The 26062-nt window shown below is 38.7% G+C and overlaps 1 protein-coding gene across 1 annotated transcript in view; it reads left to right on the plus strand.

Annotated features, from left to right (window-relative positions):
* Positions 1-515: 515 nt before the first annotated feature.
* The window catches only part of PNPLA7 (patatin-like phospholipase domain containing 7), a gene marked incomplete at its 5' end in the record, with an annotated part of 119299 nt that continues 93752 nt past the window's right edge, over positions 516-26062 (plus strand). Inside the window, 13 exons of the mRNA XM_009697840.1 lie at positions 516-608; positions 1834-1922; positions 2302-2442; positions 3817-3976; positions 5030-5110; positions 10241-10369; positions 11750-11830; positions 12406-12550; positions 13110-13202; positions 17715-17815; positions 18702-18848; positions 22551-22628; positions 23480-23685. Of these exons, the coding sequence (XP_009696142.1) occupies positions 516-608; positions 1834-1922; positions 2302-2442; positions 3817-3976; positions 5030-5110; positions 10241-10369; positions 11750-11830; positions 12406-12550; positions 13110-13202; positions 17715-17815; positions 18702-18848; positions 22551-22628; positions 23480-23685 (1544 nt within the window). The remainder of the gene's footprint in view (positions 609-1833; positions 1923-2301; positions 2443-3816; positions 3977-5029; positions 5111-10240; positions 10370-11749; positions 11831-12405; positions 12551-13109; positions 13203-17714; positions 17816-18701; positions 18849-22550; positions 22629-23479; positions 23686-26062) is intronic.

Raw genomic sequence — 26062 nt, forward strand, 5'->3', positions numbered from 1 at the left:
TGCCAGCTGGGGTTAAACCATGACACTGAGGAGATTAATCTCTCTGTCTTTCTCCTCAAAATACATGCTTCCCTTGAAGTTACTTAGTGTATGCAGAATGTGAGATTCATTTTTTTTTCTGACTGACAGTACCACCATGGTCAAAAGAACTCATCTTTTCAGAGGTGCCATGTCAGCATGGAGATTTTGCGTTTGGTTTTGTTACAAGCTTGTGCAATAGGTCCTGGAGGTCAAGATTAGTTCCTTGCTCAACACTTCACGTACCAAAATTTATGTAGCAGCTTTTTGGACCTCCATGCGCAGTTTTTCTTTATATGATACTGTTGATAAAACCTGACTTTGGAAAGCTGCCTCTTATTCAGGTGGGGACTCTGACTGCTTTTCAGACTAGCAAATGTTTATTGCTTGCTTGTAGCCATCTGTTGAATGAATCATGGTAGATACAAATGGTTAGTGAAGGAAAAAGGCTCTTTTATTCTGACTGCGATAAATGCTCCTTGCCCTCTGTCCCGTAGAGTCAGAACCTGGGTGTGGGTCCACTGGGCTCCCTGACCCAGGGGAGCTGCGAGGCAGGAATGGGACTGGCCCTTTTTGGGACCAAAGGCAGAGTGTGGCTGAGGGGGGTCCTAGCTGTGCCCTGTGGGATAACCTGCTTGAGTCCAGGTGTGCACACACATTGCCAGGGTGCTTAAAACCAACCTCTGTGGAAAAATAAGGTACAGGTAAGTAACCTTGCTTTGTTAGTCACTGCTTGTTGAAGAACACTTCCTCTTGTGAACTGCTGCAGCCTTCTCCCTCACACACTACTGAACTTTGTTGAGGTGCATTCAAATAGTTGGACTTAATTGGACACTGTGCTGGTTTTAATATTCAGTTCTGGAGCTCTTTTTCATTATAGAGGGAGGAGATTATTCCCTGAACCTTGCTTTTGCACTGCAGATCAGCCTTCACATAGAACTTGGCCAAAAAATCCCTCAATGAAAGGAAATTGTGTGTGTTGCCATTTTCTTTAATGCAGCTGTTTATATGTAACACACATAAGTAAAGAATGCTTAGAATTCCACATGGTAAAACCATTTCAGATAGTTTTTGGTTTGGGGTTTTAGACCTTGCTTTTTACTTTTATTCTTAAATAAGTCACAGAATATTACAAACTAACTGCTGCTGATTGTACTTCATGTATTTTTGATAAAATACCAAGATTTTACTTTCAAAAAAGAAAATGCCTCTAAACTTACTAAAGATTTCTTTTGTGAGAGAAACTTTTTCCTGGGATTCAACTCTTTGAGAAACAAATGGAGAACTAGTAATGTTTTGAAAGTAACTAATGAGGCATTTTCTTGGTCTTGCAGTTGTTGCATGTCTCCAGGAGGTGGCACGTAGTAACTATTAAAAACCCGTAAAAGCCTTGCTGCCTGTCTGAGGTGCAGTTTGTCACCAGCTCAAAAATGAACCAATCTCTAGTTTGTCAGCATCACCAACTGCCATAGGATTACTGGAGCTTTAAATGTTATTCCTCTGCCTGATGTTGAGTGTTCCTGAGTGAGAACTGTATAGCTAAGGGTTTTTTTTCCCTCTACCATCCATTACCGCTGTAGAATTTGCTTATTAAAATCAAAGTATATTCCACTCGACTTCTAGAAAGAAAGTGATCCTGGAGTAGATGTTATTCAATCCTCCAAGCTCTGATATGAGTGCTTCACTCTGCTCATGTTCTAATGACTTGGTAGATGAATTGGAGCCTTTTCAAGGTTGGAACTATTGGGATGGTTTCTTGGTTTGTTTTGGTTTTGGTTTTTACTAAATGTTTTTGTTTTCATTATTTCCTCCTAGGTTACAACTCTTCCAAACTCTCTGGTTGGAAACACCGTGCCTCGCCAAAGGATGCGGAAGCGGGCAAAAGTTTTATCTTTGGCTAAAAGGTACTTGGGCTTCTGGGAAGTGGAAAATTCATGCCATGGAGGCAGCTTTTGTGGTTTTTTGTTTGTGATGTGGAAGCTATCCCTAGCATAGCACTTTTCTGTAGTTGCTGTTTTTTCACAGTCCTGTCAGCTGTGTATCAGCCTGGCTTTTTGCTGGGAAGTTTGCTGAAATGGAGTGGTTTATGCACACAGCACTGTCTCTAGTTTTACTGAAGAAAGGCACGAGGGTGGAATGCTACTGTTTTATCTGATGGATAATGTGTAACTTGGCATGGTGTGCATTTAGTATTGCAGTCAACCTCTGGTGTCGCTATACAGCCCGTACTTAAGGCAAAAGAGGAGACTTCCTGAACCTTCTGACTTGTGTTTTTCTTTGTAGGATTCTGCGTATTAAGAAGGAGTGTCCAACTCTGCAGCCGAAAGAACCACCTCCCTCTTTGCTAGAGGCAGATCTGACTGAATTTGATGTAAAGAATTCCCATTTGCCATCGGAAGTCCTGTACATGCTTAAAAATGTTAGGTAATGTTAAATGGGAAGATAAGTTTGGATTTTGGTTTTGCCAGACGTTCAGGTGATCTAAGTATCTGGCAGTTTGTGTCAAGTTTTAAATTTTATCCCTGCATGGTCAGAATCTTTAAGTAGTTGACTGAAAATTCTGAGCATGAGGAAAGAATAAATGACTTCTAATTTTCCAAAAATGTTAAGAGAAGAGTTGAGTGCATTAAAAAAAAAAAAAGCAAACAAAAAACCCTAACAAACCTGTAGATTAATGGCCTAAATTTGGGGATGGTGATAATAATAAGGCTATTCTAACATTTCTGTTAGTGCTTTTTAAAAATTTGAAAATTTCTGTTAGTGCATTTTAAAAATTCCCTTTAGACTATAACACAATTTTTTTGCTACAGAAAAGCATCATAATTAGTTAATGTTAATTGGATACCATACTGACAACTCTCTAAACTGCAGAATCTTTTACTTCTCCGGCCAAAAAGGTTGCAACTTAATCCCCACAGCGCTTTGGTGGGTTAAGCAGAAGGGATGGTCTTTGTGCCTGTTCAGTAAGGGGTTAAATTTGCTGACACAGCAAAGAGGATGAGATCTTCCAATCTGTAATTTTGGTTTTTTTTGTGTATGTTCATTTTTCTTCCAATTATGATGTAATTTAGTCCCAAAGGTCATGCATACGGTAATAAAACTGCTGTTTAAGTAATCTAAATGTTCTGTTGTGGAATTATGATCACCTATGGCTAATTGACATTGCACTAGAATTTGATTGATTGATCCTGTTAATGTGAGCTAGTGGAGCTATGTGGAGGACCCTTCTGGTGCTGTGCACAGAATGATCAGGTTTAAGATGTGTATTGCTGTCTGCCTGGTAGTGACTGACTAGTTTCAGTATTGAAGGAGTCCAGTTGCATATTACCTGCAGGAGATCAAATATTCCAAACTTACAAGTATATGCAGGTGACAGGAATTTTTCTCTTTGTTTTCAGTATTTCTTATGTGTTCTGGTCATGTGGACATGGTAGCTGTACTAAAAGGGAAACTTTTCTCATGCAATGTGTGAATCTTGCAGGTTTTTATATTTCTTCTCCTTCAAAAGCCATGCTGGTGTTTGCTTGAGGAAGACTGGATATACTTCCTTCTGAGCCTGCTGGCATTGCTGGGAGTGCTACTTGATAAGGAACTCCAGTATTTGCAGTTTTCAGTGTTTCACAGCACTCTTGCACTTCTGTCTTGGGGAGTTCTGCTCCTTCTGCCGTGCTGTTGGACTGCAACACCTGACTCTGGGGTTCCTGTGCTATTTGTGTCTGAGGGCTTTGCTAATTCAGGAAGGATTTTCCAAGGGCAGTGGCTGATTTTAGATTTCCTTTTGCATTTTCTTTCCTGCAGGGTCCTTGGCCACTTTGAGAAACCTCTTTTCCTGGAACTGTGCAAGCACATGTTTTTTGTGCAATTGCATGAAGGTGAATACATCTTTCGTCCTGGGCAGCTGGATAACAGCATCTACGTTGTGCAGGATGGCAAGCTGGAAGTTTGCATTCAAGAAAGTGTAAGAATAAACGGATCTGTGGTTCTTGAGATAAATCTGTTGGCATGAATCATTAAGCATTGATTAAACTTAGGCATTTGAATCACAGTGATTTAGAAAGGATTACTTCCAGCTACTTCAGGGCTGTGATATTTAGAAAGATCAAGGTTTTTAGCTGTGGTCCCCTGTATCTTAGATGAGAGAGTGAAACACAATGCTGGTCGGGCGTTCTGAAATGTCCTCACATACTCTAGTTGCATAGTTACTGAGAGAGAACAGGGTGCAAGACGGGCTTTGCATAGCATTGGAAACGTTCTCCATTTGGATGGTAGTTGTATAAAATAGTTAGGTATACAGAGCAGGAGAGAGTGAGTACACTTCACTCCATGATATTCTAGCATGGTAGTTAGTGGGATTGCCTGGGAGGTGGAAGATTCAGATTCGCTTTTGGGTAGACAGCGAAAAGAAATGATGGCTTGTTTTATGAGTGAGTCTTAAAATGTTGAATGCTCGTCCTTGTGATCCCTTTTGCCAATTTAGAATATTTTTTTTTCCTTCATTCTTACTGATTGACCTTTGAGTTTAGCTTTAACATGTGAGCAGTTTTCTGATGGCTGAAAATGGTACAATTTACAAACACAAAACCCTTGCAAATTTGCTGATTTCTGTATATTTTTGCATTTTGCTGTTCTTTGTTTTGTACTACCTCTTGACATGTAATCCCTCGATAAAGGGAGCTAATTCTGTCTCAGAGGGAAGGAAGCTTTTTTTTTTTGGTTGGTTGTTACATAGCAAAGACAAGCACGTCACATCTCCCCCTAGACAAAACTGGCTTTTAGTTTCTTTTAATCTATCACTTTTAGAATGGTGGTTTAAAACTTGGTGATTTGAATTAGCACATTTCCATCAGAGCAGAGAGAAAACAAGCATCCAGGTTATAATGGGGGAACCATTTCTTTTCGGGCTGCTCAGAGTATCTGGGAGAATGAGAGCAAGTTAGGCTTTCTAAAATGCTCCATATATGCCAACTATGCAACTGTGAGCCTGCAGTAATCTTCTATCCTACACTTGCAGGATGGAACCGAAGTGGTTGTTAAGGAGGTGCTGGCAGGAGACAGCGTCCACAGCCTTCTCAGCATTCTGGATGTTATCACAGTAAGTTCTTGAACATGCAGGTTTTCTGCAGTGCTGCTTTATGTCACAGAGCCTGTTGGGGGAAGGAGGCTTTGAATATTGCTGGGAGAGAATAAGAATGGAAAATGTTTCTTTGACCAAATATTTTCCTCCTCCCAGGCCTTCACAGCTGTAAACTTAGCTCTGTGGTACATAAGTGGGTATGTGCTTGACAGTATAACACTGGCTATTTCTGATAAGCAGTAGGATTTGAATTATTCTTTTATGGCTGGAAGACTGAGGTATGGTTTGATTTGCTGAAGGTCACAAAGCAGTCAGGAGGAGGACCGGGTTAAGACCCAGAAGTCTAGGCTTTTACACTATTTGATTTGTTACTTACTGAATTTACTTTTATGTAGTCTAATGAAAATAAATATGAGGGTTGTTATTACTGTGATTATACTGTGAAACCAGTTGATGGATTTAATGTTCTCCTAATATGTTAATGTTGCTGCTGACCATCTGAAGGTTGTACTCTTTGGCAGGTGACAAAGTGAGCTAAATGCTAGCTGGTCGTATTATTGCACAAATTAGCGGTGTGGATTTTGTTTCAGTTGGAATTGCAATGATGGTTTTGCTGAAATTGTCACAGTGCATCTGTTTAGGAATACCAAAATTGAAGGTGATGAATTCATCGTCTTCGATAATACGCAAGCACTTAAAGTGCTTATTTGAAGGATTTTGATAGTTTAGAGGATGAAGATAATCTAATCAATAAGTTGTTCATATTTGACCTTGTATCATGTTTCTCTTGTGCTTGCCTGTCTCCTTTCATTAAAAGGTGCTGTTATTCTTCGTGTAAGTAGTTTTAATGATTCTGTGAAATGTTCTTTGCCACTTTTAGATGCAAGCATGTATCTATCTATCTATCTAATTTCCATAAAACCTATCGAAAGTGATAAACAATTTTTAAGCATGGTCATGCCTTCTTCTGTAGAAAGTAATGGCACATGAATAATTTGGACTGTACAAGTCTAGTTCTTGCTGTGAAATCCATATTAATAGCAGATTTAGATGTATCTTTGCCCTTGTTATTTCCACCAGTCAATTTTCTTAACAATATTCTAAAGAGCAGGACCATCATATAGGAACATGAATACTAGTCATGTTCTTTTCCTGTATTCTTTTTGAATAATCAAGAAGAAATCCTTCTTGAATAACAATAGTTTGTGGTTTTGGTTTTTTAAAGGGTAGTTGCTGTTGATTTTGTGTTGTGGTGGGGCTTTTTTTTCTTATTGATTGGTTTGTTTGTTTTGTTTAATTCTCATTCTGTCATTTTTTTTTTCTCTTTCTCATTAGTTATACCACTGGTAAATCAGAAAATAAAAATCATTGAAAGTGTGTTGAAAAGAGTTATCAATGTGCAGAAGAGTATATAACCAAAAACCTTGCAAATTTTTTTGCTAAAGTAACTTGTTCTCATTTATTTTTATAATTCTCTTTTCTCCCTTGTTTCCCAGCTTTGTGAACTGGTGGTTTTATTTCTGTTTTTCCTCTTCCTTATGCTCCTTACTGACTTTAGATATAGGAGTAGCATGAAGGTGGGCAAGGAGAGAGAAAGTAGCATTGATCAAAATAGAGGAGACTTCTCAGTGGCACTCCAAGTTAGTGAATGAGTCCTAGAACTTCCTGCAGATACTGTAACCTTAATTAAGTTTAGCTGTACCACCAAACACATGGATATGACATGAAGAAAGAATTTGTTCAGAGAGGATTTGAGTTGTCTGAGCTGAATTTGTGATTCCTTTGATTTTTGTAATACATGAAGTCAGGCCAATCCCCCCTTGGTTCAGAGATGTGCAAGAAAATTGAAGTTGCTGCAAGAAGTGGTGACCTCTTGTTGTTGGATCTAAACAAAAGGTCACACAAGAGGTACTTTTCTAATGTAGTTTTCCAATTTGCAATCTACTAAATACAAAGATACCAGCTGTGACATAAGACTTGTTCTGTATTTCACTTATTCTGAGAACAGATAAATACTGCTTTCTCAAAACTCGAAGGAGAAACTGGGAGCTTTTGAATCCAAGTAGATGCTAGCCCTTTTCTGGTATTTTGGAAGAATTCTGTGTTGTAGTTAATCTGACTCTGAATTGATACTGCCTCAAATACTAAAGAAGCCTCCGAACTGAACATTGTTGATGTCCATGCAAGTGTTTTCAGAAGCTGTTGCTGAGTGCTCACTCTACCCGTGTGTGCAGTCAGATCTTTTTCCTGAAAGGTTGAATTTTCATTCAGAGTTGAATGGAACAAATAGAGACGGTGTTTGATGCTGACTGCTAGAGCTTGGAGTTTTACTCTTCTTTTGTCCTCCATGTGGAGATGATATTTGGAAAACTGTAAGCAGGTGGCATGGTTGGAATGAAAAAGAAGAGACTGGGAGGAATATTGATCAATTTCCAGTGGCTGAGGGGAAAGAAAAAAAAAAGAAAGTCTGAGAATTAAAAGAAGCTGAAAAAACACTTGGATAAAGGTGAGCTTGCAGGGCTCAAGTCTGTTTAAATGGCAGTGGACAAGATAGATGAGGTTATAAAGAAGCGATTGATTGCTGCAAGAACTGGGGGTTGCAACAGTGTTGGTGTAGTGTGGAGAATGGCGGGTAGGAGCGGAGGAAGACAAAACCCAGGCAATGGGAATAGGGAGAATATGCCAGATTTTGGGTACAAAAGGAGTTACCGCTCCAGGGAGGAGAATGTAAGGTACCTGTGTCTCTTGTAGCAGACTTCTTAACCAAATTCATTTAGATTTGGCCATTAGCTGTCATCTGATTTCAACTACTACTTTAGCTGTGACATTTGTCACCTACAATATTTAATTACTCTGCAGCTCTTAGAACAAGACAGAAGTAAATAGTTACCTGTGTTGAGAACAAAAAGTTCTCTGCTGAAAAACCCTAGTTCACTACTGATTATAACTTAACTGTTCCTTGTGACCTCAGTGTGTGATTGTAAAATAATATAATTTAAACGTTGTATTCTCCGTGTGCTGCTGATTACATTATATTTGAGACAACTGACAATTACGGGAACATTTCCTCTTTGCATTCCTCTGACAGCTTTTGGCATGTTCCAAACCAATTAGATGTGGTTGGCCCTTTCAAAAGCAGGCTGCTCTCATGCAGGGATTTCGAAAAGGAAAAATTGTTATGCTGAAAAACTGAAGGGATAGGCTGTTGTTTGGCAAAAGAAGCTGCTACGTCATTATCTATTGTTATCCTAAAACTGGTTTTCAGAGAAACTGTCAGCATTAGTCTATCCTCAAACAGGCACTGTTCAGAAAAAAAACCAAACACTTTACTGGGTAGACTGTAGATCATATAAATGTGATATACAGTGCTTATTTTGCCCTTTTCAGTAACTGTTATGGAACACTATTAAACTTAATGCTTATCCTTTGTCCAGCGACGAAAGATTTAATAGATTTCTCTAGTTTTTCACCGTGTATTTAGCGTAGAGATCAGTAGGAAATACAATTGATGGCAGATATAGCAATGTATGTACTTAAAAGCAGACTATGTACATTTTCTTTTACATTGAAGTATAAAAGGAATTCTAAATGACTTCTTCATCTAAAGCCAGGCTTTAAACTGGCCTGTAAAAGAGAAATGTTGTATTTATTTTTGGGTACAGCAAAAGCACAGAAATGTCATTTGTTAATTTCTTTACTTAAAAGAAACTTGGGACAACTGAGGACGCCTGGTAGCTTTGCATTGTAGGTCAAAGAGATGTTTAAAATTTCAAATCCCTCAGGAACTTGAAAATCAAAGCTATTAATATCATCCCCAGATTTTATAAAAAGGTCAGCTGAAGTTGATGTAATTAAGAAATTGGTTCCAATTAATTTAATTTAGTTTTAGAATCTGCTTCATCGTGACTTCCAGACCAGCAGGCAGACAGAGCTGTAGCTTTATTTTTCAGAGTGGTTATAGTTGTACAGAATGTTTGGTTTTGCTGTATTCTTTAGGCAGAAATTCTTTTGCAGTGATTGTGTTTAATTGTCTGATGCTCTGGAGGACTTGCAATTTTTTTCATTGGTAATCAGCATGTAACATCTGTGTGTTTAGTGTTTGGAAAAATTTGCTTTCTGCTATTCAGGAGGAATGGAAGTTTCAGAAGCTGTAAGGAGACTGTTAGAGTAGAAACTCCATTTCTTACTTAGCTCCTGCTCTGTACCACAGAAGGACTCCTTTTATCTTAGAAATATTGGATAAATCAATATTTCATGTATTAGTAAATGAATTTATGACTTATAGATATTCTTTTCAGCATTTAATAATGGGGTAGAAAGGGTGTTGTCTGGAGTTTTTTATCCAAGTGTTTTGCAGTGGGTTTTTGTTAAAATCTATTCTGATGCAAGGGGGAAAATCCTAAACCAGAGGCTTGCCTCCCAGTGTAAAAGAATCGCTGTATTCTACCCACTTACAGTTTTATCTTTCATTGGTTTGTCAATTCTCCATCTGTTCTTCGAGCAACTCAGGATGGTCTCGACCCAGTTTCTCTCAAGTAAAGAGAAGTTGTTTGACTTTATCATTTGGAATATTTCATATATACATATATGAATATATATGAAGATACATGTATATATCTTAGAACACAAGAAGTCTGACTGATTTTTGTCTTATTCCATTATGTATGTAATTACTACACAATTTTGTTACATTATATTTTTTGCTGATTGTATGAGTCTATGATTGTTATTGCAGCAAACGGCTTGGTCATCAGTACAGATAACAAAATCAACAAAACCTCTTCTCTCTGCAGCCTTGAATAGCTGGAAGTTGAAGCTACTTCTGAAGCCTGGCTTTGTCTGTAATGAAACTGTAAGAGAGTTGACAGACTAGCCAGTTCCCCTTAACCTGATACACCACCTTGTAGCTCTTATTTCTCTACCTCTGTCTCTGTTTAATGCTAGTGAAATTGCTGGTGTGAATTCACCTGATCATGCTGCCCTCATTACACCACCTGTAGGTCATGGAGCATAAGGTCAAGGCTTTTTGTGGTCAGATGATGTCTGTCAAGCATATACAATATCAGAGTAGAAATTTGGGAAGCGATTGGGAAGAATTGGGTCAGATAATTGGTGGATTAACCTTGTGTCTTGGAAACTTTCTATTAGGGTCATCCTGCTCCTTATAAAACAGTCTCAGCCCGCGCAGCCATTCCGTCCACTATATTGCGACTTCCAGCAAGTGCCTTTCAAGATGTCTTCCAGAAATATCCTGAAACTCTTGTTAGAGTGGTACAGGTAAGCTTCGTTGTGGAGTAGAATTGGGGGGGAGGGGAGGGGGAGGGAATCAGTCTAATTTCGAAGTTATAAGGAAGACATTTTGAAGTTCAGCAAGCTCATCATCCTTTTGCGGATAATGGAACTGTTCGGTGTAACTTCTTTTCAAGATTTGGACTAAATCTGCTATTCCTCTCGCTCTTAGAGCCTTAGACTTATTGATGTCAGCATTAATCCCATACAGGAAGAAATAATTCATATATATATATAGACACATTGAATCATGTGATAGCCTCTTGAATCAGCCTGACCTGCACCGTAAGCTTGTTGGTCCTGGTGGAGCAGAATGTGCTGGCATGGGCACTGCATCATGGTTATGCACCAACAAGGCTTTGAAATGGCTTAGAATATGGAAAAGACTGTTGCATATTCTGAAAAAGGACTGATGTATCTTCAGAAGCTGTTTGAGGGATGGTGCTTTGTAAAAGTCACAAAATTCAGACTGATGTGAATTTCCACTTCAGAAGCAATTGTTAGCATCTGAGGAAAGAGCTGTACTTTGTATTAAAGTTCACTTTCCTTTGCTTTGCAGGGGATTAGACAGTTCTCAAGTGAGCACTGCAAATATGTCTTGTACATCCTGCAAGTGGAAGCTAGCGCAGGGACTAGTGTATTAATGGTTTCAGTTTGGAGAGTTTGCCAAGTGGTGCATTGTCCCACAGGTATAACAGTCACCTGGGTGTGCATGACCTAATGAGTCATTCTGGTCTGTCCTTTTGTTTTACTATCACTTCTAAATCTTTTTGTCCTTGCAAAATATTCTGGTATCTAGATGATTTATGAGTGACACATGAACCTCCTAATACTGATGGTTGAGGAGAACAGATCATTATAGCAATTTAGTTCACTCTGTGAGAGCTGATACAGAAGAGAGGATGGGTTACGAGTGGGAATAAGCTGCCAGAGCAGAGGAAGGTCAGGTGGCAGTGATGTCTATTTATGTATGTTAGTGTAGAGTGATTGTAGAGCAACAGCACAGGCTCTGCATGGGGAAAGCGGGATTAATTTTTTTAATGAGGGGGAAAAAATGGAGGCAAATGCTTTTATTTCAAGGCATGTTTATTATTAATGTTTACAGAAAACAAAAAAGCATTATTTGGTGTTTGGGAGTAAGACTTTGGATTCTTGTGCCATCAAATGGATGTAAAATCTTTGGTAAATCACTTGAATCTATCTTTGCCTCAATTTATCAACTGCTAAAAAGGAATTTCAGCTTAGGGTACATTCTGTATTTTATAAAGTGCCTTCAGGCACTCTGGTACGTGACTGTATTTAAATGCAAGACAGAGTGTGGGAGAATGCTAAATCCATTCCTATTGCTTCTTGATTTCCCATTTCTAGATCATCATGGTAAGGCTACAGAGAGTGACATTCCTCGCTTTGCACAACTACCTTGGTCTGACTACTGAGCTCTTTAATTGTGTAAGTTTGGGGTACATTTTATGTGCTCTTCCTATGCAACCTGTCTGTGACTTGGCACAGAGAGGTGTTCCTTCTTGCACAAGATCATAAAGCAAAAGTTACGTATTAATTTAATAACAACAGTACTTGAGAAGTAAGGTACTTGTTATAACCAGCCCATAAAATCCAGCCTACGCTGATGCCTGGGGAATTGGGGGGAAGCTTAAATTTCGAAAGTTTGAAGAAGTGCATCAAACTGGTGAACGTGCACCACTGTGCACATAACACCAGTATGTTTCAGCAGTCCTGGCATTTGTTAATGATACTGAGGCACTTCTACCTACAAGAGTTCAAAGGAAGGTGTACCCTTGGTGGAACAGGATCAGGTCAGGGAATACTTAAGCAAACTGGGCATACATAAGTCCATGGGCCTAGGAGTGCTGAGGGAGCTGGCAGGTATCATTGCAAGGCCACGCTTGATAATCTTTGATGACTGCAACTGCGAGAAGTACCCCAGGGATCAGTACAAGGTCCAGTCCCGGGTAACATGTATGAGTGTGTGGTTTATGTTTGCCTTTTGACCTTGCTTCTTGCAGCAGAGCCAAGCCATCCCACTCATCTCTGTGACAAGTGTAACATCTGGAGGAAGTTCAAGCAAAGCAGTAAAAAGACAAGTGTCTAATGTATCAGAGGAAGATCGTGCAGAAAAGTTTGAAAAAGCAGGGGAAGCACAGGAAATAGGTAATGTTTCTGGAAATGTGTAGTAACTGTCCTTTGTGATGTTCTTTAATTGTTGTGCTGTTGATCAGAGGATTTTTATTTGATTACAGTAGTTAGGGATTGTTTTAAATCAGTTTCAGGTTTGAAGTCTTTGGATAGTCTTTAGCTTTAATAGGAAATTATTACTGTGTTGTTAATAATATCAAGGGGTGAGGGGGAGGGGAAAAACGTGGCTCCTAATGTTGACTTTATAGAAGGAGCTGTGAAAATTTTGTACTCTAGATACTAGCAGAAGAGTTGCTGGATGTGTGTAGGCTTTCAGATTGAAGTATCAGTATGGAAGCTAAGCCTAGGAAAATAAATTGAGTTGAATTTTGCCTCTGAACCTGAAAAATTCTTTTAATTAAATCAAAAGCGGGAAGCAGGTTTAAACAATGTTTAACATTTGTGTTTCAAAACCTTTAACAGAGCCTTTAAGTTTTAAAAGTGGGTAGTGAGAGGTTCTTGCTGTCAGTGAAACTGATTTTATTAGGGAGTACCTTGTGTTTACATTTGTGTAACTTTTGTTTCTAAATTGCAGATACCTTGAAGTTTTCTGGTACAGAAAACTCTGAGCATGTTTTCAGAAGAAGCCTTTCTTCACCTCCCTATGCAGGGTCTGCAGAGACTTCTAGTAAGTAGCGCTTGGCAAAATTGTGGGAAGTATGTAATGTATCTAATCATATGGGCGAAGACACATGCTCTCTGGAGAGCTGGGTTAGGTTATCTTCCTGTTTATGTTAGATAAGCATCTTGCAGTGGTACTGCTTCCTAACTCATTTTGTCAAAAATTTATTTTCTGAAGTAACAAATGGACTGTTATCTAAGAGAGCATTCCCTTGCTGTCTTTATTTGCAATGGGGAACATACAGCAGTTTGACTACCAAGAGACCTGCAAATGAAGAGCTTTCTTAATTGATATAACTGAAACAAAGTGAGTTATGAGGTTCTGCTGTCATCTTTCATGTAAAAGATGACACACGAATCTTGCTTGGCTGATTGTCCCAAAGAGCACATTACATGGCTTTGTTGTTTTTAGAGGAATGTTTTCTGAGTGGGTAATAAAGGTGATTTATCATTGAATGCTCTGATGAGACATTTATGAGGCTGAACTGTTTTGATGCTGCAGTATTCATTTCAGTGAACTTCAGTCATCTCCACTGTAGACATTTTCCTCTGAGCCAGTTGTTTAGGTTAGCTTTATGTTCAAGGTAGAGAAACTGAAACTTCTTGGGTGAATCACAGAAGGAAGGCATCTGTCTTTTGTTAGCTGAGTACCAAACTAACCATCTTGAGGTAGCTGTAAGGTCATGCTTAGAAACTGTAGTCATTATGAAGATATTGTTAATAGAGAAGTCATATAAAGTTTTATCAGTGGAATAAAGGTACCCTGGATACATTACGAGATACATACACGTATTGCTTACGTCGACTGTTAAATGGCTTATGAGATAAGAACATACCATGAGAGGTTAGAGAGTATGGAGAGAAGGAGAAAGGAGGGAGCCCACAGTGTTGAGGGCTTTCCCCAGCGTAAGGTTTCTAACACTTATGGCTATCAAGTTAAGTTGGTGGTATGTAGAGGAGAAGAATGGGTAATTGTTTTTAACAGCAGAAAGCGGACTCACTTCCTCTTCAGTTTCTGCTGTGCAAATGTACAATGTCCCAGTTACATTTCTTCATAACTTCCATGTTACTGTCCAAAGCGATGGATGTGACAGAGAAGTAGGATTTTGACTAGTGATAGCCAAAGTAGATAATCTTTCTGAAAAAGGGAGAATACTGAACTGACCCATGTAAGACTTGGCTTTGTTTACATACGTGTTAGGTTGTTTTTCATTATAAAATGTACCAGCAGACTTGATTCAGTGGTGAATTAAAAGTAATGCTTACCCTAAACATAGCAATTTTTCCCCCAGGTAAATGAAGTAGTTCAGTGAGATCTGCCTATGTGGCCTTGTAACACTTTCAAGGTGGAGTCCATCCGTGTTCTTCGAAGCTTTCATGTGGAAGGATCCCTGCATACTTAACAGTGGATATGTCCATTTGTCCTTCCTTTTCCCTTTGTGTGTCGTAACAGTTACGTCAGGGTACACAGAGCTTAGCAGAGAGAGAAAATTAATTTTTGCTGACAGAAGGAGCATATCTAATTTAGGTAATTATGATTTGCCTCAGTTAACGGAGCTGATTTCTGCTCACTGCACTGAGGTTACAGTCACTGTTTAGCTTGCACGGGAAGTATCTTGATGTCTGTAATGAAAAGATCAAGATCTTGCTTCAGATTCTATCCCACTACCTTACTGTGTGTTCAGACTCCATGGGAATATTGATTATGTTTATTATTGATTCAGAGAAAAGAGAACTGTCTGTTATTAGAGTTATATAGGTGCTATTTTCTCAGCATCTCTTTGATTTGCTTGGCTCATTAAAATTAACAAAAGCTGCTAAAAGTGACTTTGAGGAAAACATTTTTGCCTCAGTTGGTCTTGGGGTTGGGGTGTGATTTGTTCTTCTGGTTTTTGTATAGCTATTGAACTTGAAACTTAGCAGTTGTATAGAGGAGGAAATATGATCCTGCCAACTTAGGCTAGCCTGCTTTTTAAGTATACTAAGCCTTGATGTGGAGAAAGATGTAATTTAAGTCACGTGGGGTATCTGGGATGGTGGACAGACTTAGATGAACGAAATAAAATATGGGATCTTTTGTATGTGATAACTTCACCAGTTTTATTGTTCCTGGATGTAAGTGTTCCCGACTGATTTATTTTTTTTAAAAAAAATTAAATAGCAGTTATCTTTCATTGGTTTGTTGGGTTTTTTTTTAATCAAGAGTTAAGAGAAGCCACTTTTCCTTCTTCAGAAGTGAAGCTATGATCCTACAGTATACATGCAGGAGCGTAGGACGACCTGCATTAGGAAAAGCAGGTAGTTCAGCGAGTGAGTACTTGGAAGGAGAGAGGCAGCTGAAATACTGCCAGGGACTGTGTCAGTTGCCATTGTTTTTGCCGTGACTTCCATACCAGCAGTGTGTGGGATACCAGCGAGCATGTGTTCATCAAACAGGATTGCATTCCACTCTTGAGTTTCCCACTGCCTTCTGTTCTTTTTGACTTAACGGTTCTAGTTAAAGCTTGTTCTGCTGTATCCTTTGTAACTCCCATTTGAGCAACAAGACAGTTTAATTAATCACTGTGTGGGAAGCTTACATCTACGACTGAGATGGAGACTTCTACTTTGAATAGAAGTCTAGTAGACATAAGCTTTCACTCTTAGAATGCCTCCTCTTTTTCCTCTCTCTGATTTTTTTTTTTTTTTTTTTTAATATGCAGAGCTATGTAGAGGATGCTTTTCATGCCTACATTATCAGATTATTTAGGTTTAACCTGAGAAGTGTGTGTTTAGATTTAAAATGCACTTGGTGTATTGGGGCTTAGTAATTATGCTGACACTGTGATTTGTGGGGCAGTATAATTGACAGGTAGTCAAATCAGCCCATATGGAGTTCCATGCTGCTATTTCTACTATCCCAGCTTTTTTTGTTTATAACTAATTTAGGGTCTTTAATGTTGCAGTGTGTATGAAATTAAGTTAGTAGCATCAACAGCTTGTTTTGGTTTTTTTTGGTCTTATGGTTTGTAAGTTTTGCTGATGACAATCTTTGGGTCAACTTGTTGAGTTTCTTGTTTGGAGGTTGTTCTTGAAATGATGTTATGATCCCAGTGGCAGACGTGGATTTACTACATGCAAAGATTTGTTCATATTTGTAGATAAAATGGAAAAGAGTGCTCTGAGGTAGATCTGAATCTTTGGGACAGTAGGATTCTCTCCTTATCCTAGCTGGGGTGGAGATAGGAGTCAAGCTCCTTCAGAAATAAAATAACTGTATTTTTAAAATTAAATTTATAGGCAGCTCTTTATAGGAGGGTAATATTTTCACATGATCATATGTCACCAGGGTGTAAATATAGGGCAGCTCCATGTTTCCAAAAGCCAACTTTCCAAAGATCAGGGCAGTCCTGGGCAAACTGAAGTGTGTATGGAGGGGGAGGGCATGGGGGAGGAATTCAGAATTAAAAATGTGAGCCCTTTCAGAGTTCATTAGGTAGCAACTGTCGTTCCTGACTGCTGAATTTTGTTTTTCCGAAGGGCCCATCCTATTTTTGAGCAGTAATTTGTATTTAAAAAAGCAAGATGTAGTAACAGAAGGAAAAAGGTGTAAGGGAGAAAATTTAAACTTTTCTGAGTACAGTATATTTTTGAGATATATTAGGCATAGAAATACAATAGAAATTATATAGGTTTATTTGTTAAGGGAAATTGCAATCTCTGCATGATTCTTAAACTTGTCTGTAAATCATCAGGCTGATATGTGGGTGTCTTATTCAAGATAATTAAATAGGAAGCGTTTCTGAGTTATGTTTGTGTTATTGATTATCTCAGATAAGTTCCTGGAAGGTGCATGGGACAGCCAAGGAGCTAAGATAATTAAGATGTATAAAATTGGGAAGTAAGTTGTTAGTGACTTCAAATTCATGAATTAAATAAGTGAGATCTGTAAGGGAATTCCTTATGTATCTTTCGGCACATGGTGTGCATTGAAAATTTAGACAAGTTATAGAAAAGATCTGAAATAATTTTAGGCATCAAGGGGGAATGCTTCTATGGAGAGACTTTAAGAAGTTACTGGTCATAATACTCTCCCTGTGAAAACTCCTGTGATATATCGAGTACAAAATAGTTCTTTGGTTTGGTGGAGAAAAGTTAATGAGAATCATTTCCTGAAAACAATAAGGAAGATCCGTTTGATGGATTTGCCTCTTCCTGATAATATTCAGATCTGAATAAGTCTGTTTTGTCTACCCCAAAATAATTACTATACTCCGTACAAGAGTGGACGTGGGAATTTTGGGATATATTATATGCATGAGCTCAGATGAGAAGATTTAAAGTTCTCATCAGATCTTCCAGGTCAAAAGGAACTAGGAAATAGATAAGAATGTGAGGATGCCACTTTCTATTTTATCCTCAGCTTCAGAAATGAAAAAACAAACAAACAAAAAGCTGCTTGACTTTGTGTACTATCTGCTATTTCTGAGAAACTGTAATAAAGGAGATGCTTAAAAAAAGATTTTTATATTGCTTGTAGATAATTCCAGTGGTGCGAAGTCAGACATGGACATGGCGTATGAAAGAGCCAGAGTGCACTTTGGCTCGGAGGACACTCCCAGCAGTCCTGTTGTGGGCAAGGTAGGTCTTCTCCTTTGGAGAGTCCACATGCTTCTTGCATTGTACTTCCTTACATCATTATTGAGTAATTTAAATGTTTTCTCCCTTACTTTGAAATGCTGCCCTTGCAACTCTGTGCAAGTTGTGATATTTGGTCGTCTTGTATTGGTGTGTTTTAACTTACAGTTGTTTCAGTAGATTTTGGTGACTGTTTAGGCTTTTTAGTGCAGATCTTGAAACTCTGTGGAGGTTCCTTTGGCAAGTAATGGGAAAGCACTGCTGCAACTTCTTTATTTTAGGTGTTGCTTTCCTCTGACTCATGAAAAGGATTATTTGGAAGGATGAATTTGTCGCACCATGCTTTATTTGTGAGAACTACTTTGCATCAAGGAATTAAACACTTATATCAGCCTGTGAACTTCCTGTAGGTTTTCAGTCATGACTTATGAATCTGTTTTTCTTTTTGTGGTCTGCTCTTTATGAATACTGACCTGGAAGTTAAAAGCACAAAAATGCTCTTGAATTATAAAACTGCAAACCAGAACCTGAAGAGAAACTGTGGCTCAGTGTGACGTTGATGGACATTTTATCTTTTCCTCCATCTTTGTACACAGTGCTGATCAAGTTTTAGTTCTATCAAACTGGCACCTGCCCAGTTTCTGAAAAGTATCTTATTCTTTCCTTTTGCAAGCTGTGATGAGTAACTTTGTTTGACTTGAGTGTCAAGCTTTGCAGAAAAATAGAAGGATAATGAAGTTAGCAAGCTGTTGCTTTTTTGGAAACCTAGCTTTTTTTTTGCAGGCGACCAGCTGTGGTGGATAGAGAACACAGATGATACGGCAAGTTTTTGCTGGGTAGGTGCCAATTATAACGTTTAAACCAACACTTGTGTATCTGTTCTTTGCAGTCGATTTTGAAGAAGACTGTGACGGTGACAGAAACTCCTTCAGCAGTTTTCCATTATAGTGCTGTGCAAGATTCCTGTAATAGCAAACATATTGATGCCATTGTCGAAGCAGCAAAGAAAGACCTTTCAACCTTGATGAAACTTGATGTAAGTTATTGCAGGAAGAAATGGCTTTGGTTTTGCTTTTCATCTTATTCTGCCAGGCACTAAGAAGTAAATTTTCTCCCTAGTATACTGTAGACTAGCTGAATGTTTTATTCTGTAGTCTGTTGAAGTTATTAGCAGGACTGAAATAAATCTGAATTATTCTGCCATTTGAAAAGACCATACTGAAATGCACTGCATGAATCTTTTCTCACTGTGTACAGATTTATCCATGTGAGAAGTAAGCGTACGATTTCTACTGCCTCATACTCTCGCATACTGTGTGAAGGAGTTATGTAAAGGCGTTCAGGTGATTGCTGAATTTATTAATCCTGTTGGCATAGCATCCTAGTGCCTTGTTCGGTTTGTGGAATTGAATCTCTGTATTTGGCCAATGGCTATGAGTGCATTTCACAGCTGAGTGACTGTGCCATGCCCATTCCAAGTTAAATGCTTGGTGCCCTCACAGTTGTCGTTATTGAGCTCAGCCCCTGCTTATCACCTCTGTGTTGTAAGGAGGAATGAAAACATTTGTTTTCATCATTCCTGTGATTCCAGCTGCATTTTGTTACAGAGGTGTATCTGTTCATGCAGCTAATCAGACAATTTGGGAAAACTGTACGTCTATCTAAATCAGTCACAGGTATCCTGGTCTTATTACAGTGTACATTTCAATAACTCAAATCTGTTGATGCTGCCAGAGGCCTGGGCACAGCTGCTGCAGCCTCCTCCTCTGCTTTAAGAGCTCTCACCAAATGACACTTGCTAGAACTTAAAAGATTTTACTTTTGGATTTTAACATTCCCTGCTGACTTCCAAGTTATTCCCCTTGCAACTTCAAAGTCTTTGTCATGATCTTTCAGCTACCAGTAGTGAGACTCAAGATACATGCTCTACATTGTCACCGATCTGACAAAGGGTTGCAGTACTGTCTCTTAGTCTACAGGAGACTTAACTGTCTTATTATGTTAATTTTCATTTTTTCAGGCATTTATATCCTCATGAAAGGCTACAGACTATTTTAGAAATAATTCTTGTTACAGGTGGAGTAAACTAGGACTAGGTATTCTCATCTGTTCTGTTCAGCCTTCTGTTCTTCATAGGACTGGCCTCAGATGTGGCATGTGACAAAAGTTTGTAACCAATATAAAACTGACATCTTCCTTTTAGACCTATTGGATCATGAGCAAAAATTCCAAGATCACTGAAGCTACTACTTACAGGAGGTTTTGTTTTTGTTTTTTAATCTAGAATAAATTTCTCAGTAATTAACAAATAAACAGATTAGAGTTCAAGTTAATTGGAATAGTATCCTTAAAATGCAGCATCTAATAAGCAGTGATGATTTAGGCAGTATTTTTTCAAATGACCTTTAAGTATCTGATTTCAGAATTAAGATTTTTTTTTTTTCCTCTTGTTTTAAGTACCTTGAATTCATTCTGTCTTTGTCATGAATGGTTTTCAATCTCATACACTTTTACATATTTTCAGCTTTATCTGCAGATATGATATGAGAGTTAAACAATGTTGCAGAGCGTATTTTCTGCGTGAGTTATAAGGGAATTTCCTTTAACAAAAAAATAATTTGTCTGTCCCAGTTAATTACTGCTTTTGTTTATTGTTTATAAGTGGTTTGTGCTTTCACTTCGGCATTATAAACCTCTGCTAATATATTATCTGTTACAGTAACATCAAGAAAGAAATTTGCTGTGAAATGGATTTTGTTGTGCTAGCAACTTCTTTTCTTAAAAGCTAGTGGCTGGAGGAGGCTGGAGGGGATCAGTGCAAAGTTATTTAGCTCAAACCCTGTAACTATGCAATGATGAATTTGGGTTTGCTGGCCTTGCCTGTTCAAGAGAGAAGATTCTAGACAGGATGGATCTTGTCTGGGATCTAGTTTGTCAACTCCTTTATTGCTTAATCAGAGTAGTAATAGCACAGACAAGTAGGATTTCAAGGACTGCTCGGAGGTCATTCAGTCTCTTTTCATGCCCAAGGCAGAATCAAATATTGCTAAGTGATTTCTGGCAGGTTTTTGACTAAGCTGTTCTTAAAGATCTCCAATGATGAGGACTTCACAGCTTTGTGTGCAATCTATTCCAATACTTAAGTAGTCTTAGACATGAAGAAAATCTTTGCAACAATTTTTGTTAGAGCTAATACAGCCAGAAAAAACTGTTGATAAGTAGAGCTCATTAGGGAGCTTGTATTCCCTTACTGTGAGATACTTTCATAGTTAAAACTTTGTCTTTAAGAATGGGTAATACTATACAACCATAAATCTATAAATATAGAAAAAACATTATAGAAATTAGTTGAGTTGATATTGCTGAACTGAAATATTTTGACAGGTGCTTGTCAGGTTCTTTGCATTGGATATGTTCCCAGGAAACAGAGTGGTTTCAATAAAACTATTTTTTGATTAAAATCTGTTCTTTTTATCAGCTGTAGGTGTAAAGAATAATTCTGATTATTTCACTTGCGCTATTTTTTTCGACCAAAAATGAAAAGAGAAAAACCTGGCGTAACAATTACAATGGTAAAATGTTTACATCTCTGCTATATTGTTTGCCTGCTGCAATAAGGTTAATGACTTTGGGCAGATTCTGCTATGCTGCTTGCGCTGAATTGTATCTTCCCGTGCAGGCAGCTCTCTTGCTTTTAGTGGTTCTAGCTCTGTGGCAAAGTACTGGACACAGTAGTGTCGGGCTTTGCCTTGCAGAGGTTAAGCTGCGAGATGCCGGGACTGCGCTGTCACTCTTTAGCATAACGCAAGAATCACATAATTGAGCCTAGGTTTTTGCCGCTACTCATTTGGACGATGATAATAAAATGTTGAGCTTCTGAAGATTTGCTGATTTGGGTGAAAGTTTTGCTGAAGCAAAGGTGGCCTGAAGCATTAGGGTTTGATACTGACTGCACATGCAACACCAAATTGTATGGGCGGTTCTTTGAGATGGAAAGAAAATTCTCTCCATGCCTGCTGATTGTGTTATGCACTCAGGATTACGGTGGTGACCAGGTTTGGAGCTGGAAAGGAATCTTCTGATCAGCTGATGCACTTAACCAGATCAGCCCCTTGCCATTGCAAGGGTTTGGGCTTGAGTCCAAACTGAGGGCAGGCTTTTGGAACAGACCCTCTCTCCCGTGGGCTCTTTAGTCAGGAGGAAAATCCTGTGCAACCCACATGTGCCTGCACACAAGAATTCATTACTTTGGGGTAGATTTTGGTCTACAGTGTACGTGAAAATCTGTTATGTATGCAAAGCACAGCTGAGCTGTGTGACCAGGGAAAGGCTGTGATAAAGCAGGTGTTAGATCATCTTGTCCAGTTCCTCCATGATGTAGACAGTCTCCTCTAGTTTCACCTTCCTTTGAAAATAACTTCTTATTTCATGATTTTCATGCCAGCTGATATAGGTCTCTTTTTTATAGACTCTTAAAAGAGTCTTGGGGCAAAATTGACAAATATAAAGTCCTTCAGAATCTAAGTCTGATCAATTGAAAGGAATTAAAACTTTTTTTTCTTCTGGAAGAAATGTCTCTTGAGTAGAGAAATATAAAATCGTACACCATATTTCAAAGAGTTTGAAGTACTTTAGTAATTATTATGCTTATTTGCTTTATTTGGATGCTTCTTCATATTCTTGGATCTTTAAATGTGCACAGACAAGTAAATTGTGCACCCGCCCCTTTCTTCTCCAGGATCCTTCGTTGTTGAATGGCAAAGTGACGCTGCATCAAGTTACTGCTGGGACTGTACTATCGAGGCAAGGAGATCAGGTGAGTGTGCGTCATCTAAGAGTAGAGAGAATGTAAGTCTGACTCAGTCTTTGCCCCCTACTATAAGGTATTTATACACATTGATGATAAATAAAAAATCCCCACCTGACCCCTCCCAAGCCTTCTCTTCTCGAGGTGAAACACTCCCAGCTCTCAGCCTTTCTGCGCACGTGGAGTAGCAGTGTAGCCAGAGCCAGAGTGGAAATCTGGTACCTGTTTGTTTTCAGCTCTTACGTACCTTCATGAGAAGGTAAGGAGTATCATACCTCTATCCTTCCTGAGGAGGAATGGAGACTGGCTAGCCTTTTTTCGTGCCCCGTGCTGTGGGTTTCCAGTGATGTCACTCAGTTGCAGTAAAGTATTCCGCTCCCAAACAATGGACGTCCAGTGTTATTTGTTTATGGCTAAATGTATTTAGGATATAACAAGATTCATCTGTAATAATACTGTGTAAATAAACAAGCTTATGCAAAGCAGATGAGGGGCAGCTCCAGTTACAGTGCCGCTGTATTCTGCTCTGCTGAACTGCGATGCCCTTGTCATGCTGCTGTGATTACACCATTATCTCCGTTCGCAAATCTGTTGTTATTTCTTGAGGTCTTACAGAGACAGCCTTCGTTTTTCATAGCCATACAAAGAGAAACACATTTTTCAATATTGTGGCTGCTTAGTTTTAAATATTCATAACCTGCTTTTAATAATTCACTATTGTGTCTTATTTTATCACCTAATTGTTCAAAAACTATAGGGAGCTTTCTGGAAAACAGATAGGTCATGATAGTACTGTCACTGTGATAATTGCTTTTAAAATCTTCAGGGATTTTGCTGAGCTCTTTTTCCATTTTCTCCAGGATGTTAATGTTTGCTTTGTGGTCTCGGGGATGCTTCATGTGTACCAACGGAAGATAGACTCGGAGGAGGACACCTGTCTCTTCATTACCCATCCAGGAGAACTTGTAGGCCAGCTTGCTGTCCTGACTGGGGAACCACTGATTTTCACCATCAAGGCCAATCGAGACTGCAGCTTCCTGTCTATTTCCAAGTCCCATTTTTATGAGTGAGTTCTGCCATGAAAACATATATTCTTTTTTTAAATTATTTTTTAATTTTTTATGGCTGTTTTGAACAAATGTGAGTGGTGGATGTATGTGTGGCGTAGTATTGCTACAATACATCCCGCAGCAAACCATATAGTTTACGTGAGTGTGTTAAGTGCCCGGAGGAGTTCTGACCCATTGTATCATATGGCTTTATCTCCAGCAAGAGGTAATGCAGGGAACATGGTAATATTAAATGGTGATATCTCCTTTGTTCCAGGTTTATAGAGCACTTAAGCTGATGGGGTGTGATTTGTGACCCAAGACTCATATACTTCGTAATCCAAATAAGAAAGTCTGGCCAGAGTCTGTGCTTTGCTGGGTTAAGTGCTTCTTTGCCAGGCCCTTTCTCTTAGATTCATTATTCCTTTTTGCTGGAGAACCACGCCAGTTCTATTTCCAAGCACAGCCTAGGCTGTTGGATGTGTTATGAATGATTGGTCTTGGTGTAACTGTAGGTTTTCAATGCTCACTAATAGAATAGAACAAACAATAATGCCCCTGTACAGGACAGGTTCCTTTTTGGACCTTGGAAGTAGTACATGACCTGTGACTTAGTGCTTGAAGGGGGATATAGGTATTTCTTAATTAAAAACCCAATATAATGACTGTGGTTAGCCTTGTTGTCCGATATTAATGATTAATGCCCTGGATTTATTCCATGATCCTGTTGTTGTCAAATACCTCTATTTCCTTTTCTAAACGCCTTTTTCAACTTCTGCTTGAATGTCCCATCAGTCCTGTGTTATGTGAAGGACTTTTTGAGGTTGTGTTTTCTAGGCCACTATTACATTGTATATTTCTGCATACTTCTTACTTTCTAAGTAATTCTAATTGTTTGTATTCCTGATCAACTCTACTGCAGAATCTTATTCTGTGATTTTTTTAAATTTTAATCTTTTCACCTCAGGCAAAAGGCTGTATGCTGTAAAACTGAACACAGTGTTCTCAGCAGTGTGCTTGGTTGATTAGCTGTGTTTTTCAAGTCTGTGCGGTGGATGTCAACTCTTTGACCTAATTTCTGATAGATGCTCCCCACTTGTGCCATTCCATGCGGTATCAGATCTATTTCTTCTAAGCTCCTGCTTTTTCTTTCTTTCTTCTTCTACTGCTGTTTTCCTACTTGTTTCTGACTAAATTTCATTATGTCATCTCAGCCAACCAGTTAGATTCCACCTTTTCCTCCTCTTTTTTTTGTTTTGCTAGTCAGTCCTGGATGAACTCTCATTTGCTTGAGCTCATTTTCCTGAGTTTTCTCTCTCAAGAATCAGGTTGTCTCTTGTTTACTCCAACTTATATTTTTGCTTCCATTAACCCGTTACCAGTCAGTGATCTCGAACTCATCAGTCTATCACCTCTTCATCATTTTTGGGACCTTTCCAAATCTTTCTTTTTCTCCTTTAAAAAGTCTGTTGCCAGCTCTCTGCATTTTATGAGCTCTGTGATCTTCCAGTGTTCCATCCTCACAATTTCTCCTGAAATCCAGGCTTTATATCACTTCTAACTCCTGTTCCCACATTTAAAAGTGTCATTGTAGGAAGTCTTTGAAAAGCATGAAGTGTCTTCAAGGTTTGTTCATTTTTGCTTTGAACTCTATGAGAAAGAAAAACTTGTTGATAAAATTAGACGTAAGTTTTATTTTCCACGTCTTGTGCCAAATTCTGTGCTCCTAGTCCTACAATGTTAGGCTCTTTCCTTCACTCGGAATATCACAGGAAAGATTGAAAAAAACCTATTTTTTTTTCTTTCTCTTATCTTACTGACCAGAATAAATTTGACAAGAACCTCCATTATGCTCCAAAATTCCCTTCTTCCTTTCTTGTCAAATATATTACTCTTTTCCTTTGAGCTGTCCTGCAACACTGTATGTGTTTTTTCTCAATAATTAATGAGAGAATGAAGCAGAAGGGACATGGTCAATAGTTGCCATTAGGCAAAGAGCAGAGTAATGGGAGTAGCCCAGGGTTTAGAATTGCATGTTGGATGTTGGACAACAGATTAAATCCTTTTCATTGAAACTTCAGGGCAGGAGCCTTTTACATGGTACTAACATGACTAACTGACTGTCTGTAAATGTAGAGTTTAAGTATAGGGGTGGCACAAGCTAATTATGTAGTATATACCTTAAATGCTTTGCTATTTTGCTGAACTGATGTACTAAGTGTGCAGTGCCTACGCTGCAACTGTTGGTGTCTCCTGACGAACGGTGTAATCAAGTTGTCACCAGACTCGAGGGAATATGTTCAGGTTCTGCAGTACTAGGGACACTGTCACATGTTCTGCTTCAGTAAATTTCACAGTTTGGAGTCTTAATCATGTGCACTTGCCAGATTAGCA

Source organism: Cariama cristata, unplaced genomic scaffold, assembly GCF_000690535.1.
Source record: "Cariama cristata isolate BGI_N322 unplaced genomic scaffold, ASM69053v1 scaffold14743, whole genome shotgun sequence".
Classification (NCBI taxonomy): domain Eukaryota; kingdom Metazoa; phylum Chordata; class Aves; order Cariamiformes; family Cariamidae; genus Cariama; species Cariama cristata.